This window comes from Meles meles, chromosome 18, assembly GCF_922984935.1.
Source record: "Meles meles chromosome 18, mMelMel3.1 paternal haplotype, whole genome shotgun sequence".
Lineage (NCBI taxonomy): Eukaryota > Metazoa > Chordata > Mammalia > Carnivora > Mustelidae > Meles > Meles meles.
The window spans coordinates 22110682-22124547 of record NC_060083.1 but is presented as its reverse complement, the minus strand read 5'-3'; the positions used below and the strand labels follow the sequence as shown (position 1 = coordinate 22124547).

At 44.6% G+C, this 13866-nt stretch overlaps 2 protein-coding genes across 5 annotated transcripts in view; both read left to right on the top strand.

The window, feature by feature from the left end:
- Positions 1–3558, top strand: part of KIAA0100 (KIAA0100 ortholog) — a 31466-nt gene extending 27908 nt beyond the window's left edge. For 2 of the 4 annotated variants that reach the window (XM_045984807.1, XM_045984806.1), the window contains exons 33-39: positions 389–475; positions 875–985; positions 1126–1261; positions 1366–1496; positions 1670–1771; positions 2073–2207; positions 2637–3558. In XM_045984807.1, the coding sequence (XP_045840763.1) occupies positions 389–475; positions 875–985; positions 1126–1261; positions 1366–1496; positions 1670–1771; positions 2073–2207; positions 2637–2819 (885 nt within the window). In that variant the 3' untranslated portion in view covers positions 2820–3558. Of the gene's footprint in view, positions 1–388; positions 476–874; positions 986–1109; positions 1262–1365; positions 1497–1585; positions 1772–2072; positions 2208–2636 lie in introns of those variants that run through there. The other 2 variants (XM_045984808.1, XR_006815916.1) reach the window with 2 other exon arrangements.
- Positions 3559–3703: 145 nt separating this feature from the next.
- On the top strand, positions 3704–7859 carry RSKR (ribosomal protein S6 kinase related). The gene is made up of 12 exons (XM_045984809.1): positions 3704–3896; positions 4307–4552; positions 4645–4728; positions 4846–4914; positions 5331–5400; positions 5627–5731; positions 5892–5932; positions 6222–6249; positions 6360–6449; positions 6534–6622; positions 6753–6863; positions 7253–7859. Exons 1-12 carry the CDS (start codon positions 3840–3842, stop codon positions 7472–7474), a joined length of 1212 nt encoding a protein of 403 aa, XP_045840765.1. The 5' UTR covers positions 3704–3839; the 3' UTR covers positions 7475–7859.
- Positions 7860–13866: the final 6007 nt, after the last annotated feature.

Genomic DNA, 13866 nt, shown 5'->3' with positions numbered 1-13866 from the left:
TGGAATAGAATTGTTAAATCTATATGGACATTCAGCTCTCCAGCAGTAGGTAACTAATGGCATGGAGGAGAGGACGAGATTCATTATTCCACACCTTTTTCCCCCTGGGAGTTTGGAAATATGTAAGACCATTTTTTAAATATCACAGTGACTGGGAAGTGCTATTGGCACTTAGCGTCCTTGCCAACAGTGCCCTTGCCAGTAGTACCCATGAGAAACATTGGATGAAAGGGTGAATTGATTGTATGAAATTGAAAGGGATGCCAAAGGTTGGGATTAGACATTTGGAGAACCTAAAAATTGGATATGTAGCCATTCTCTGGCAAGCTCCTGAGAAAGACTAATTGTAGTATATTGGGTCGGGGGGTGGTGGGAAATCATTTTATAGGTGAATAAGTCTGATGATACAGCAGAACATCTTCTGGAGTTGGGCTGGTTCATTATGAACAACCTCCTCCCCAATGCGGTCTATAAGGCAAGTCTTATTTCCCCATTCCTCCCCCATTCCCATGGTTCCTAACAAACGGCATTTGTAAGATTTTATTTATTTGAAAAAGAGAGAGAAGAAGGGCAGAGGGAGAGATAAAGAGAGAATCCCAAACACACTTTGTGCTCAGTGTGGAGCCTGACACAGGGCTAGATCTCATGACCCTGAGATCATGACCTGAGTGGAAATCAAGAGTCAGATACTTAACTGAGTCACCCAGGTGCCCCCTAAGACAGGGCATTTGTAAGGGCCCTTTCACATAAATCCAGGGTGGGAGGTAGTGTGGTGATCTGAGAGGTTGAAAGCTTGCCCAGCTTAGCAAGACCATTGCTTTTTCTCTTAGTTTGAACAGGCTTGTGGGTTGATTTGTCACTCATTATCCTGTAGGTAGTCCTACGGCCTCAGAGCTCTTGCCAGTCTGGGAGACAGCTGGCCCTTCGCCTCTTCAGCAAAGTCCGACCCCCTGTTGGGGGTATTTCTGTTAAGGAACATTTTGAGGTTAGTATACAGTCCTTTGGGGATACAGAAACAAAGGTCACTCAAAAGCTATCTCTGTGTTACTATGTTACATTAGGGGTAGGTAAAACTGAGGGATGATGTCTGAGCTTAATTGCTTCTTCAGCCTTTTTCCTCTTTAGGTAAATGTGGTGCCTCTCACCATCCAGCTGACACACCAGTTCTTCCATAGAATAATGGGCTTTTTCTTTCCTGGCCGAAGTGTGGAAGACGATGAGGTTGGAGATGAAGAAGATAAGTCCAAACTGGTGACTACTGGTGAGAACTTTTATGGTGGAGCTCCAGAAGACTGGGGTAGTGGCCCCAGAGATAGCTAAAGCCTCAGAAAGAGGATAGCAGCTGGTATGTTTGCTTTCTCGTAGGAATACCAGTGGTAAAGCCTCGGCAGCTGATTGCAACAGATGATGCAGCACCACTGGGTGCTGGGAAAGGTGTGGCACAAGGCTTAAATCGGAGTTCTGGCGTCAGGAGATCATTTCGGAAAGTACCTGAGGTACCACACATGCCCCTGATGATGGAGAGATGGGAAACTCCTGGGGTTCTCTGTTTGGCCCCACTAGGGATTTCTTCATTCTTTTCCAGGGCTGAAAGGAGATGGAGATGTTTGGGGTCCTAAGTTTCTTCCGATGGTTTCAGGGACTCACACTCCTTTCCTGCCTTTCCTAGCACCCTGTGGATGATATTGACAAGATGAAAGAGCGAGCAGCCATGAACAACTCGTTCATCTACATAAAGATTCCACAGGTTCCTCTGTGCGTCAGCTACAAGGTCTGCTCTTCCCCAGTACTTTCTAGAACAGGGTGGGAATGCAGCCAGATAAGATCAGAGATTAAAGTTAGGCACCACCAGCTAGTTTCTGAAGCTGGTCTGTGGGTGGTAATCTGCTGTTCCCTCCACTGCCTTCGGGAGTCAGTACCATTACAGGGTGAGGTAAAGGGAAATCAGTAGCTAAACCGCTGCGGTAGGAAAGCACTGGGCTTGGACTCAGGTATGGCTTGAACTAAAAATGGCAGCTGATACATCTTTTGATTCTTCTTTTCTCTGTCCCCTCCCTCACCTTCTCTTGCAGGGTGAGAAGAACAGTGTGGATTGGGGTGACCTTAACCTGGTGCTGCCCTGTCTGGAGTACCACAACAACACCTGGACATGGCTCGACTTTGCCATGGCCGTCAAGCGGGACAGCCGCAAAGCCCTGGTTGCCCAGGTATGCCGTCAGAGTTTGTGGCGGTTTGGTTAGCAGGGGCTGGCAAACAGATTCTGTGCTTAGGTGCATTTCATTGTAGGACAAGCAGCCTCTGGGGATGGGCAGCTGAATGAAGTGAGCAGCTTCTATCCCTACCCCCTCCGATGATTTTGGAGACTTTGGTCAGATGATTAAATTAGGTGGTTACTGAGTATTTTGTATATCTTAACAGTTGATTTTTAGGAAACTGAGGGCTGACACAACTTGAAGTTCAGAGTGGGTTCTAATTAGACTGTAAGCTTCTTAAAAGCAGAGATCATTTTATAATTTGAATTGCCCCGCTGTGCCTTCATGTAAGCTTAATAAATCTTCACTGACTTGTTCACATTGATTTATTCTGCTTGTACTGCTAATATTTACCTTCCCTTTTACTCCTCTCTAACCTATCAGGTAATCAAAGAGAAGCTAAGGCTGAAGCCTGCAACAGGGTCTGAGGTCCGGGGAAAGCTGGAAACTAAATCAGACCTCAACATGCAACAGCAGGAAGAGGAGGAGAAAGCCCGGCTCCTCATCGGTTTAAGTGTGGGCAACAAGAACCCTGGCAAGAAGTCCATCTTTGGGAGGCGCAAGTGATCCAGCATCCAAGAGTGGCTGCAGTACAGGATCTGACTCTGGCTTGGGCCCCAGGGACTTGTGGGGTGGGAGGTGCTTCCCTTTACCTATCAGGATTTGTGGGGGGTCAGGAGCCCACAGGGTACTGTGGAGAGAGGCACTGCTCTTTTAGCAGCTGGCCTGTTCCCTGCAGAATACAGTGGATAATAACGCTGAGTTCTACCTCACACTGATCATCAGGCCAAGGGCCAGAGAGGCATCAAGAGAGCAAGACCCAGGGAATGGGCCCAGGACTAGGATCTGGTTCCATTGGGGCCCACTGAAAGGGTGGGAGTGACAGTTTTGATCAAGTGTGATAAATTTTTATAGACCTATATATAAAAATATACATATATATTTCTAAGTGTAATTGCTCTCCCTCTGTGTTAGAAAGTTGAGGGGAGGAGTCGATCTCCTGTTCCTCATTCCACTGCCTTGTATGAGAGGTATTAGGGTTCTGGGGGGAAGTCAGCCCCTTCTCAATCTGTGCCAAGTTCACTTGGGAAGATGGCAATAGATGGCAGGGCTGACCATGGGTCCCCTTGGGGTATCCCCTGGAGAATGGTAAGAAAACGACTTAAAGAGAAAAAATATATATTTTAAATTTGATTTTTTTTTTCTTTTTGGTGTGTTAAATGCATGGGTTTCAACCTGTGTCTCTCCCTCCCCATCAACCTAAGACATATCTAGCTACCACTTTAACGGGGATGACTTCTTCTCTCTTCTGTGAGATTGTATCACAGATACTTCCCAGCTCTGCTTTGACACTGGCCTCCTAATAGAGCTCTACACATTTTAGTGCTGGCTCAGCCTATTCATAACTGGGGGTGGGGGGGATAGGATTTGGGGATAAGAGTGGGGTTTGGCTGCATCAACTTGCATCTCCAGTCATGAATAGCAGAAAAGAGGCGGGGCTCATGTGTAATGTAGCATCAGGGGCAGGGGTTGCTTATGTAACTAGGACAGCAGATTTAGCAGGAGGAGAGGAGGCAGAGGCTTTGAATGGGAACAGTGAGCGGTCGGCAGGGGCAACATGCCCCGGTGGCTACTTCTCATAAGGTAGGCTGTGGGGCTCTGGTAGCCTGTTTAGGGGGAGGTAAAGGGGGCATGGGCTTAAGGCCTGGGAACTGACTTAGGAGGGAACCGAGGAGAATGTTAGTGATGCCTACTGTGGAGGGGACTAGCAGGCTATGCTGTGAAAATACCCCAACTCCATACCAAGAGCCACAGGCTGAATCTCTGATGCCTCAAGGGGAAAAATATCCAAATACTGGTTTCCTAGAGGATTTAAATCATGTCCAGGAAATTTAGGCCTTGGCCCAAAGCAACGGTAATGGCAATGACAATTTTGCCTGGTGCTCAAAAATGGATCCCTAAGGTTGTGATTTGAGGGTATGTCTTCTAAGATGGGAAGAACTTGTAATGCCTCAAGGGCAGAGGTTTAGAGTGGCTCCCTTGGTTCTCAGCAGGGTGACAGCATCCAGGGTCCCTGGGTCCGAGGCTGGAAGAGCCTCTGGTCAGGTGTGGGGACTACCAGGTCAGGTGTGGAAGAGCTGTGGGGACTACGGGGGCATCAGTACCTACACCAGGAGTCCTTGGAACCGGCCCCATTGCTAACAGAGAAGCCTCTGTCTGAGTGGCCAGTGCCTCAGTTCGTCAACCTTTTTCTGCCGGAATTTCCCATTAGGCCCCTCAGGGGGCATCACCAACTAAAGGTAGGTCAGCCCCTGGAAGGGGTCTCAGTCTTGGGGAGACATCTAAGAATGGCCAGAGTTTCAGTTGTGCTATTCTCCATTTCTCTGTACAGATTTTAGGCCTTGTGGCTAAAGGCTCCTTCGGAACAGTCCTCAAGGTGCTGGACTGTGGCCAGAAAGCAGTATTTGCTGTGAAGGTAGGGACCTAGGTACTCTTCCACATCATTCTTTAGTCCCTGCCTCCAGTCTTGGTTTCAGAAAGGTTTGGTAGGCATGAACAACCTGTTGGAGTCATCACTCCTCTCCTTTTATAGGTGGTGCCCAAGGTAAAGGTCCTACAGAGGGACATCCTGAGGCAGTGCAAAGAGGAGGTTAGCATCCAGGTATGCACGGAGCCCAGGAATGGATCCTAGGAAGAAGTAAACCACAGGTGGACAAAGTACCTTTCCTGTCCCAACTGTCCTGTTCTTCCTGGTTCTGCCCACTCCCTCTGCTTCAACCAAAGTAGATCCTGGGAAAAGTAGTTATCAGCAATTAATTTTACACTCTCCCATGGAAATCTCTCCAGCATGTCCTAGTGTGTTCTCAGTATCATGCTGGTTTTGGTATATGTGCTGCCGAAGCGAGCACTCATGCTGGTTTTGGAATTACCAGGCAGGAAATCCTTACTTAGTTCACCTGAACTGAGAGGTGGGGCAGCAGTTCCTTTTCTGCAGAACTAGGTAAATCCTGACTTCTTGGCTGCCTTGATTCTCAGTGACATTTTACCTCCCTAACTTCCTGTTTTCTTCATTCCTAGCGACAGATCAACCATCCTTTTGTACACTGTTTGGGGGACAGCTGGCAGGGAAAACGGCACCTCTTTATTAGTGAGTGACGGGCCTCTCATTCCCAAGAACCCTTTTATTGTACTCCCCACCTGAGAGTACCCATTCCTTTGGCCTGTACTCCCTTTGCTCTGTTTCCCTTCTCCGAGCACTTTTCTCTCCCGAGAGAGGGAACAAGGGGTGGCATCTGTTTGGGCAAGAGGCCTAAAATGCCTTGAGCCCAGGCACAGTAACCCCAAACATTGCCTAGACTTCTGGTACTTTGCAGTGTGCAGCTACTGCAGTACAGATCTGTACTCCCTGTGGTCCTCTGTTGGCTGCTTTGCTGAGGCTTCCATCCGCCTCTTTGCTGCTGAACTGGTTCTGGTGCTGTGTAAGTGAAACAAGAATGGTAATGGAAATGAGGGAAGAATTGAGAGGGAGGGGCAGAGAAGAGATCTGATATTAACTCTGGAGGTCAAAGAACAGGGATAGGAATGGGATGGGAACTACAGGAGAGCTTTAGCACACCTTAAACTTGCTGTCATCTGCAGGCTATCTCCATGATTTGGGCATCATCCATCGAGATGTGAAGGTAGAGTTAAGTGCTTTTTTCTTTGTCTGAAGTGGGGCCTCAGAAGTTCCAACAGATCTAAGAGAAGGCAGCGGGGGAGGGAGCTGAGAAGAGCTGACCTTGGGGCCTTCAGGAGTGCTAAGGATTTAGGCAAGGGCCATCAATGTATAGGCCTAAATACTGAATAGGGCATGTTTCTCAGCTGGGAGGTATCCATGATGGAAGAGGGTTGAAAGGAAGAGGATGGGAAAAAAAAAAAAAAAAAAAAAAGAAGAGGCTGACTAATAACTTCTCACCTGTGATTTTTCAGATGGAGAATATCCTTTTGGATGAACGAGGTAAGTCCTTTTCTTTTCCTAGCCCCAGAATGAGAGGACCCTCAGTTTGGGAATAAGTCATGGCTGATTAGGGGAGGACTAGAGTGGTGCTGTTGCCATATCTTTCATAGGCCATCTGAAACTGACAGACTTTGGTCTGTCCCGCCGCCTGCCCCAGGGAACCCGAGCCTATACTATCTGTGGCACTCTTCAGTACATGGGTGAGAGAGGGACTAGAGCTGGTGGGTAAGCATTGGCAGGAGTCTAGTTGATTGATGTCAGTGACAACTGTCTTTCAAATCTAGCCCCAGAGGTCCTGAGTGGAGGGCCTTACAACCATGCTGCTGATTGGTGGTCCCTGGGTGTCTTGCTTTTCTCTCTGGCAACTGGGAAGGTGAGAGAATGGTAGGGATTTTGAGCAAAGAGAGGAGCTTTGCCCTGTAATGGGAAAAAGACCTTAGGAAATCTTGCCTCACTCCTACCAACCAATGATACTGTGCCCCCCTCTCCCCCCCCCAACTCAGTTCCCAGTGGCTGCAGAGAGAGATCATGTGGCCATGCTGGCAAGTGTGACCCACTATGGTTCTGAGATCCCAGCTTCTCTTAACCAGGGGCTCTCACTCCTGCTCCATGAGGTAAGGGTGAACACTATTTTCCTTCTATCCCTATCACTGAAGTGATACTTCCCCATTCCTCTAATAATCTGGCCAGGGTGGGCGTGTGCTCCAACTTGATCAAGTACCACCTCACCAATTCCGGTTCTGAGTTTTTCATCCTTCATCTATCCTCCCCTTCCGTAACAGGTCACTTCTGAGAGAGAGGGCCAGCGCTACTCTCTTACCAATACAGCGCCTTTCTTCTTCTACCTTTGCCCCGAAATCAGCCTGTTTCTGTCTCTTTCAAATCCTCTTTTGGATTCTTCTTCCTGCTCTCCACAGCCTGATGAACTTCTCCTTTTCCAGCTTTTCTGTTTAGCCCCCTTCCCATCCCAGTTCTTCACCCTTCATGCTCTATTTGTCTTCAGCTCTTATGCCAGAATCCCCTCCAGCGTCTGCGTTACTTGCATCACTTCCAGGTCCACCCTTTCTTTCGGGGTGTGGCCTTTGACCCAGAGCTCCTACAGAAGCAGCCAGTGAACTTTATGATGAAGGCGCAAGCTACTCAGCCCAGTCCATCGGAGTCCATGATTTTCAAGGATTTTGACTGTAACCTGGAGCCCTACGTGGTCCATCCCAGCCTTGCTTGAGCCCCTCTATTGTAGATTTGAGCTCATCTGGGAACCTGAGGATTTCTTCCACTGCCAACTCAGAATGTCAACTTAGATGATCTGGTTTGTTTTTAATCTGTAGCCTCTTAACCATTCTGTTATACTTGTTGGACCAGAGTTCAAATCTTGGGCATGTTGCTATTGGCAGCCACAATTCCCGACCCCTCCCACCTCTCAATTCAACATCTCACATCAGAGTGTCGACCTTTTCCTTTGCTTCATTTCTTCAAGGCTCATACCCTGAAGCTTTCAGCCAGAGGCTTATTCTACTTTTCCTGTTCCTTCCCTCTGCCATGTTTCCTTTCATTATTTATTAGAGAAGGGAGGGGTACAGGAGACAGAATTTTTTTAACATTTTATTTATTTATTTATTTATACAGAGAGAGAGAGATCACAAGTAGGCAGAGAGATGGGGGGAAGCAGGCTCCCTGCTGAGCAGAGCCTGATGCAGGGCTCGATCCCAGGACCCTGAGGTCATGAGGGGAGCCGAAGGCAGAGGCTTAATCCACTGAACCACCCAGGCACCCCAAGGAGACAGAATCTTAAGCAGGCTTCATGCCCAGCATGGAACCTGACATGGGGCTCAGTCTCTTGACCTTGAGTTCATGATCTGAGCTAAGGAGTTGGATGCTTAACCGACCAAGCCACTCAGGCACCCCTGCCATATTTCCTTTCTTGAGCAATATTAACACTTCATGGGACCTCAAGGTGCTATTTATAGGCTTGTTGGAAGCAGTATGAATGTTTTTCAAAGGTCTCATAAGCTGGCATTTTTTAAAAAAGATTTATTTATTTGACAGAGATCACAAGTAGGCAGAGAGGCAGGCGTGGGGAGGGGGGATAGGCAGGCTCCCCGCTGAGTAGAGAGCCCGATGTGGGGCTCTGTGGGGCTCGATCCCAGAACCCTGGGATCACAACCTGAGCCAAAGGCAGAGGCTTTAACCCACTGAGCCACCCAGGCACCCCATAAGCTGGCATTTTAATCCTAAATATGCAGTTAAAACAGAGGAATAGGAACTGAAACAAATGTGGGTTAAATGTCTTTTCTAGGGCTGATTGTGATAGCTATTGAATTTTTTTTCTAAGACAAAACCTCTTCAAAAGATAAGATTCTTAAACTAATCATTTTCCTAGATAACCTAGGATTCACTTTTTGATGGACAAACCAAGGGATTAACAGGCATGACGTCAACCTTCAGATTTAAGGTTAGATGTATTTCAAGAACCTTTTCCTAGAGGAAAAGGTAAATCATCTGGACCTTAAATTTGTATGTATTTCTGGTGTTTACTGATTTCTTTTCATTTTTCTTAAACTTCTCAAAACCATTAAAAAAATATTTTTATTTATGTATATAAGTAATCTCTACACCCAATGGGGGGTTCAAACTCCCAGCCCTGAGATCATGAGTAGCACCGTCTTCTGACTGAGGCAGCCAAGAGCCCTTCAAAGTCTTCTTTTTCATTATTCTTCAGTTATTTCTGATCTCTCTTTACAGACGGAAAAGAGTCTGGAACACCCTGTATACATGTGTTTACTAATTCTGTTCCCTGGATTAAGCTAGATTTTCCCTGTACAAAGCTGGCATTTTACTGGCCTCTGCAAAATTGCTTTCTCTGGATTGTACTTTGGCAATCTAGGAAAATCCCTATGAAATTTAACTGCTGTGGATATACTATAAAAATTCATATACTATGAATTATAATGAACATTATGAATTATAATATAATATAAGGATGCATGGGAAAAGTTTCCTCTGGACCCAACTGTGCTTTTCCTAAATTGCTATTTGGTTTTACCTTAAAGACACTAAATAGTCAATAGACTGTATTTTTCTCTTCATATCAGTGCTAGGCCACTTAAAGCCTAATTTGTAGCCTACTTTGAGCAAGTGTTTAGAACTTCATGTTGTATATTTTGTATGCTAGCCACATTCTTGGTTCCATCTTTGCTACCTTTCTTTTCTTTTTTCTGTTTCTCAATGAATAATAAAATGTTAACATTAATCCTTTTAATTATTTCATTTGTTTCTCTTTAGATACTATTTTAGCTTTCCTACATTTTTTTGGTAAAAGTTGTAGTGACCAGAACTGCGTATTAGATAAAAACCCTGAACACTAGAAATAGGAATTAATGGTTTCTAAACTCGTTAAGAGTATTAGACTTGTGCTTAGATCCACCAATAACTATCTCAGAGTATTTACACAGTTATTTGAACTTCTCTGGATCTTAGTTTTCTATATATAAAATGAGGAGTTATGATCACTGGTTCTTGATTGAGGGGGATTGGGCTTCAGAGTTCTGTGATGCTTTTTCAAAGGGCAGTTGTAGATGATTTTATGATGCTTTGTGTCTTGTCCAGTGTTAATGTTCAGGTCACCTACCATTATATAGCCTCTCTGGTCACAACCAGCATATTGGGTGAAGGTCTTTTGGACATGGTTGACATGTCTCTAGGGTCCCTTTCTTAGGTAATATTAGGTAGCTTTGGGACCATAATCATATAAGTATAATTTGAATCATTTATCAAATGTGGACATTTTTAATGTACTCAATCAGTGGAGCATTGTAGCAGTGATTATCAATGTAGAGTGGAGGGGGTGACAGAAAATCAAAATTTCAGAAAGTATAATTTGAAAAAGCACGGTCTTCACCCCCCAGTTTTGATATGCTTATCCCTGGAAGGCATTCTTTCCTGCCGTCCTTCGCCCCCTATAAATATAATATGTCGTACTTATCCACATGAAATCCACTTAAAAATACTTTCATATACCACCTGATATCACCTCTTAACTCCGTTTTTTTCATTACCTAGAAGAAGTCAGATACAGCTATCAGAATGGATATTTTATGCTGTACTCCCTTCTATCTTTTCTAAAAATGTAAGATTCGTCTTAACACCAATCCTTATATTCTAGAAAACTGTCTTTGTAATTCTATTCATTGTTTCTTACCTCTGAATTTCTTTACCATATATCGATCTGTTCATTTCTTCATTAATTTAACGAATTGGTAATCATAATTCCTTAGTTACTTCTTTAGAGTCTTCAGTGTACAAATCTTGTCAAAGCTTTTTCAAAATAAAATCATATTCACTACATTATTAATCCCCCTTATGAGCTGAACTGTGTCGCCACTGCAGTCTGCCTTCCTGCATTCGTATGTTGAAGTCCTAACCGCTGCCCCCCCCCTCCCGTGCTTCAGAATGTAACTGTATTTGTAGATAGTCTTTAGAGATGTAATTAAGTTAAAATGAGGTCATGGGTTGGCCCTAATCCAATGACTGGTGTCCTTATAAAGAAGAAATTAGGACACACACACACACACACAGAAGGAAGACTGAGTGAAGATACAGGGAGACAACAGCTATCTGCAACAAGCCAATGGGAAAGCCTCAGAAGAAACCAGCTCTGTTGACACCTTGATCTCACACTTATAGCCCCCGGAATTGTGAGAAAATAAATTTCTGTTGTTTGCGCCACCCAGTCTGTGGTATTTTGTTATAGCAACCCCTAGCAAACTGATACAACCGCTATGATGAGTTCTAATAGATTAGTCAGGAATGATTATTTACAAAAACCATGCTACCTTACTCCCTATAGTTTGGTTTTGCTTATATTCTGAGAACATACCATTATTTCCATGAGTTTTGCTGGTTTATGGAGCCCCACTGATTAGCAGCTGTCACACTGCCTCCTTTGTTCAGTACTCCCATCACACACATCATACACACATCAGTCATTGTAGCAGGGCTACTAATTCCACAGTTTCATCCTTGAGTTCACTTAGAACTGCCTGGTACATACTTCTCAGAGTTGCTGATTTGGGTTATGTGTTTGGATTTTTACAAAATAAGTAATGTCTAATCCTAAAATTAAAAGCTACAAGTGTTGGGGTACCTGGCTGTTTGGTAGACCAGGTGACTCTTGATCTTGGGATTGTAAATTTGAGCCCCAAGTTAAGCATAGGGATTACTTAAAAAATAAAAGTACAAGTGTTTTTAAATATTTGGACTCCTACTTCATATCATATACAAAACTTAATACCAGATACATTAAGGATTTAAAGTGATCGTCAAAACATTAAAAATTTTAGAACATTTGGGAGATTGGATCTATAATCAAGGAATGGAGGAGATACCTAAACCAAGACAGAAAATGAAAGCACTATAAAAGAAAAACATTTACATAAAAATGAAGAATGAATGACTCCATCAAGATACTTTTAAAGGAAAGATAAACAACTGCATGGAAGTCTTCTATGGTGATGCCTGGGTGGCTCAGTCATTAAGCGTCTGCCTTAGGCTCAGGTCATGATCCCAGGGTCCTGGGATCGGCCCCGCATCAGGCTCCCTGCTCAGCCGGGAGCCTGCTTCTCCCTCTCCAGCTCCCCTGTGCTTGTGCTCACTCTCTCTCACTCTCTTGCTATCTCTCTCTGTCATAAATAAAATAAAATCTTTTTTTTAAAAGATTTTATTTATTTATTTGACAGAGATCACAAGTAGGCAGAGAGGCAGGCAGAGGTGGCGGGGAGGGGAGGCGGTGGGAAGAAGGCTCCCTACTGAGCAGAGTGCCCGATGTGGGGCTCGATCCCAGAACCCTGGGATCATGACCTGGGCCGAAGGCAGAGGGTTTAACCCACTGAGCCACCCAGGCGCCCCAATAAAATCTTTTAAATAAATAAATAAAACCTTAAAAATAAAAGTCTTATATGTAGGGCCAAAGATACCACTAATAAAAATCAATGAACAAAAACAGAGTTTAAAAAAAGCTTGTAATGAGTTAACGTCTATCACACGAAACTCTTATAAATTAGAGCAGAGAGGGGCACCTGGGTGGCTCAGTGGATTAGGCCGCTGCCTTCGGCTCAGGTCATGATCTCAGAGTCCTGGGATCGAGCCCTGCATCGGGCTCTCTACTCCGCGGGGAGCCTGCTTCCTCCTCTCTCTCTGCCTGCCTCTCTGCCTACTTGTGATCTCTCTCTCTGTCAAATAAATAAATAAAATCTTTAAAAAAAATAAAAAATAAAAAAAAATTAGAGCAGAGAAAAAAAAAACTTTTTTTTTTTTAAAAAAGGCAAGGAAGGGGCGCCTGGGTGGCTCAGTGGGTTAAGGCCTCTGCTTTCGGCTCAGGTCATGATCCCAGGGTCCTGGGATCGAGCCCCGCATGGGGCTCTCTGCTCAGCAGGGAGCCTGCTTCCCCCTCTCTCTCTGCCTGCCTCTCTGCCTACTCTGTCAAATAAATAAATAAAATCTTTAAAAAAAAAAAAGGCAAGGAATACGAAATGATAAATAAGTTAATTACATCTATATCAATTGACATAGAAGGCTGTTTATACAGGGGGCACCTGGCTGGCTCAGTTGGTAGAGCGTGCCACTCTTGATATTGGGGCTATGAGTTCAAGCCTCACATTGGGAGCAGAGTTCACTTAAAAAAAAAAAAAAAAAGAAGGGGGCGCCTGGGTGGCTCAGTGGTTTAAGCCGCTGCCTTCGGCTCAGGTCATGATCTCAGGGTCCTGGGATCGAGTCCCACATCGGGCTCTCTGCTCGGCAGGGAGCCTGCTTCCCTCTCACTCTCTCTGCCTGCCTCTCTGCCTGCTTGTGATCTCTCTCTGTCAAATAAATAAATAAATAAATCTTAAAAAAAAAAAAAAAAGGCAGCTCCATATAAGATACTGAATGGAGAAGGAAAAAATGCAGAAGTGTAAGAAGTGATGCCATTTTTGTGAAGAACTCAGTGCCTTCTCCATATGTGTGGTGAGAGAACGTGAAAAAAATGGAAGGAAGGAGTAAGTGCAAGTGGAGTTAAAAAAAAAAAAAAGACACTTGGGGCGCCTGGGTGGCTCAGTGGGTTAAAGCCTCTGCCTTTCGTTCAGGTCATGATCCCAGGGTCCTGGGATCGAGCCCCGCATTGGGCTCTCTGCTTGGCATGGGGCCTGCTTCCTCCTCTCTCTCTCTCTCTCTGCCTGCCTCTCTCCCTACTTGTGATCTCTATCTGTCAAATAAATAAATAAAATCTTAAAAAAAAAAAAAAGACACTAGCCCCTCAATCCCAGAGACACCATTCTACATATTAATTAATTTGGTGGAGGAAAATGTGTGTGTAAACAGACATACAGAATCTGTATGTGTATGCATATGTTTTTTACAAAGGTGTACACACTATTGATTACCTCAGGCAGGTAGAATGGGGGGGGGAAGCTTTGCCTTTAATACATCTTTGCATTGCATTATTTCACTTGCTATAACAGGCATCTATTTTTATAATTTGAAAAACATCAAATTTTAAAAATTATGCAAAACACCACCAATAAACATTCTGTCTATGTTACCTATTTATAATGGTATTTTCCCACTCATCTACCCTTCCATATC

What these genes read in the sequence shown, in the direction of transcription:
- RSKR (XM_045984809.1), top strand. Translation starts at nt 3,840, where the DNA reads ATGGGAACAGTGAGCGGTCGGCAGGGGCAACATGCCCCGGTGGCTACT. An exon ending in AAAACGGCACCTCTTTATTA is followed by an intron (nt 5,401 to 5,626) that starts GTGAGTGACGGG and finishes GGTACTTTGCAG; the next exon opens with TGTGCAGCTACTGCAGTACA. An exon ending in TCTCTCTGGCAACTGGGAAG is followed by an intron (nt 6,623 to 6,752) that starts GTGAGAGAATGG and finishes CCCCCAACTCAG; the next exon opens with TTCCCAGTGGCTGCAGAGAG.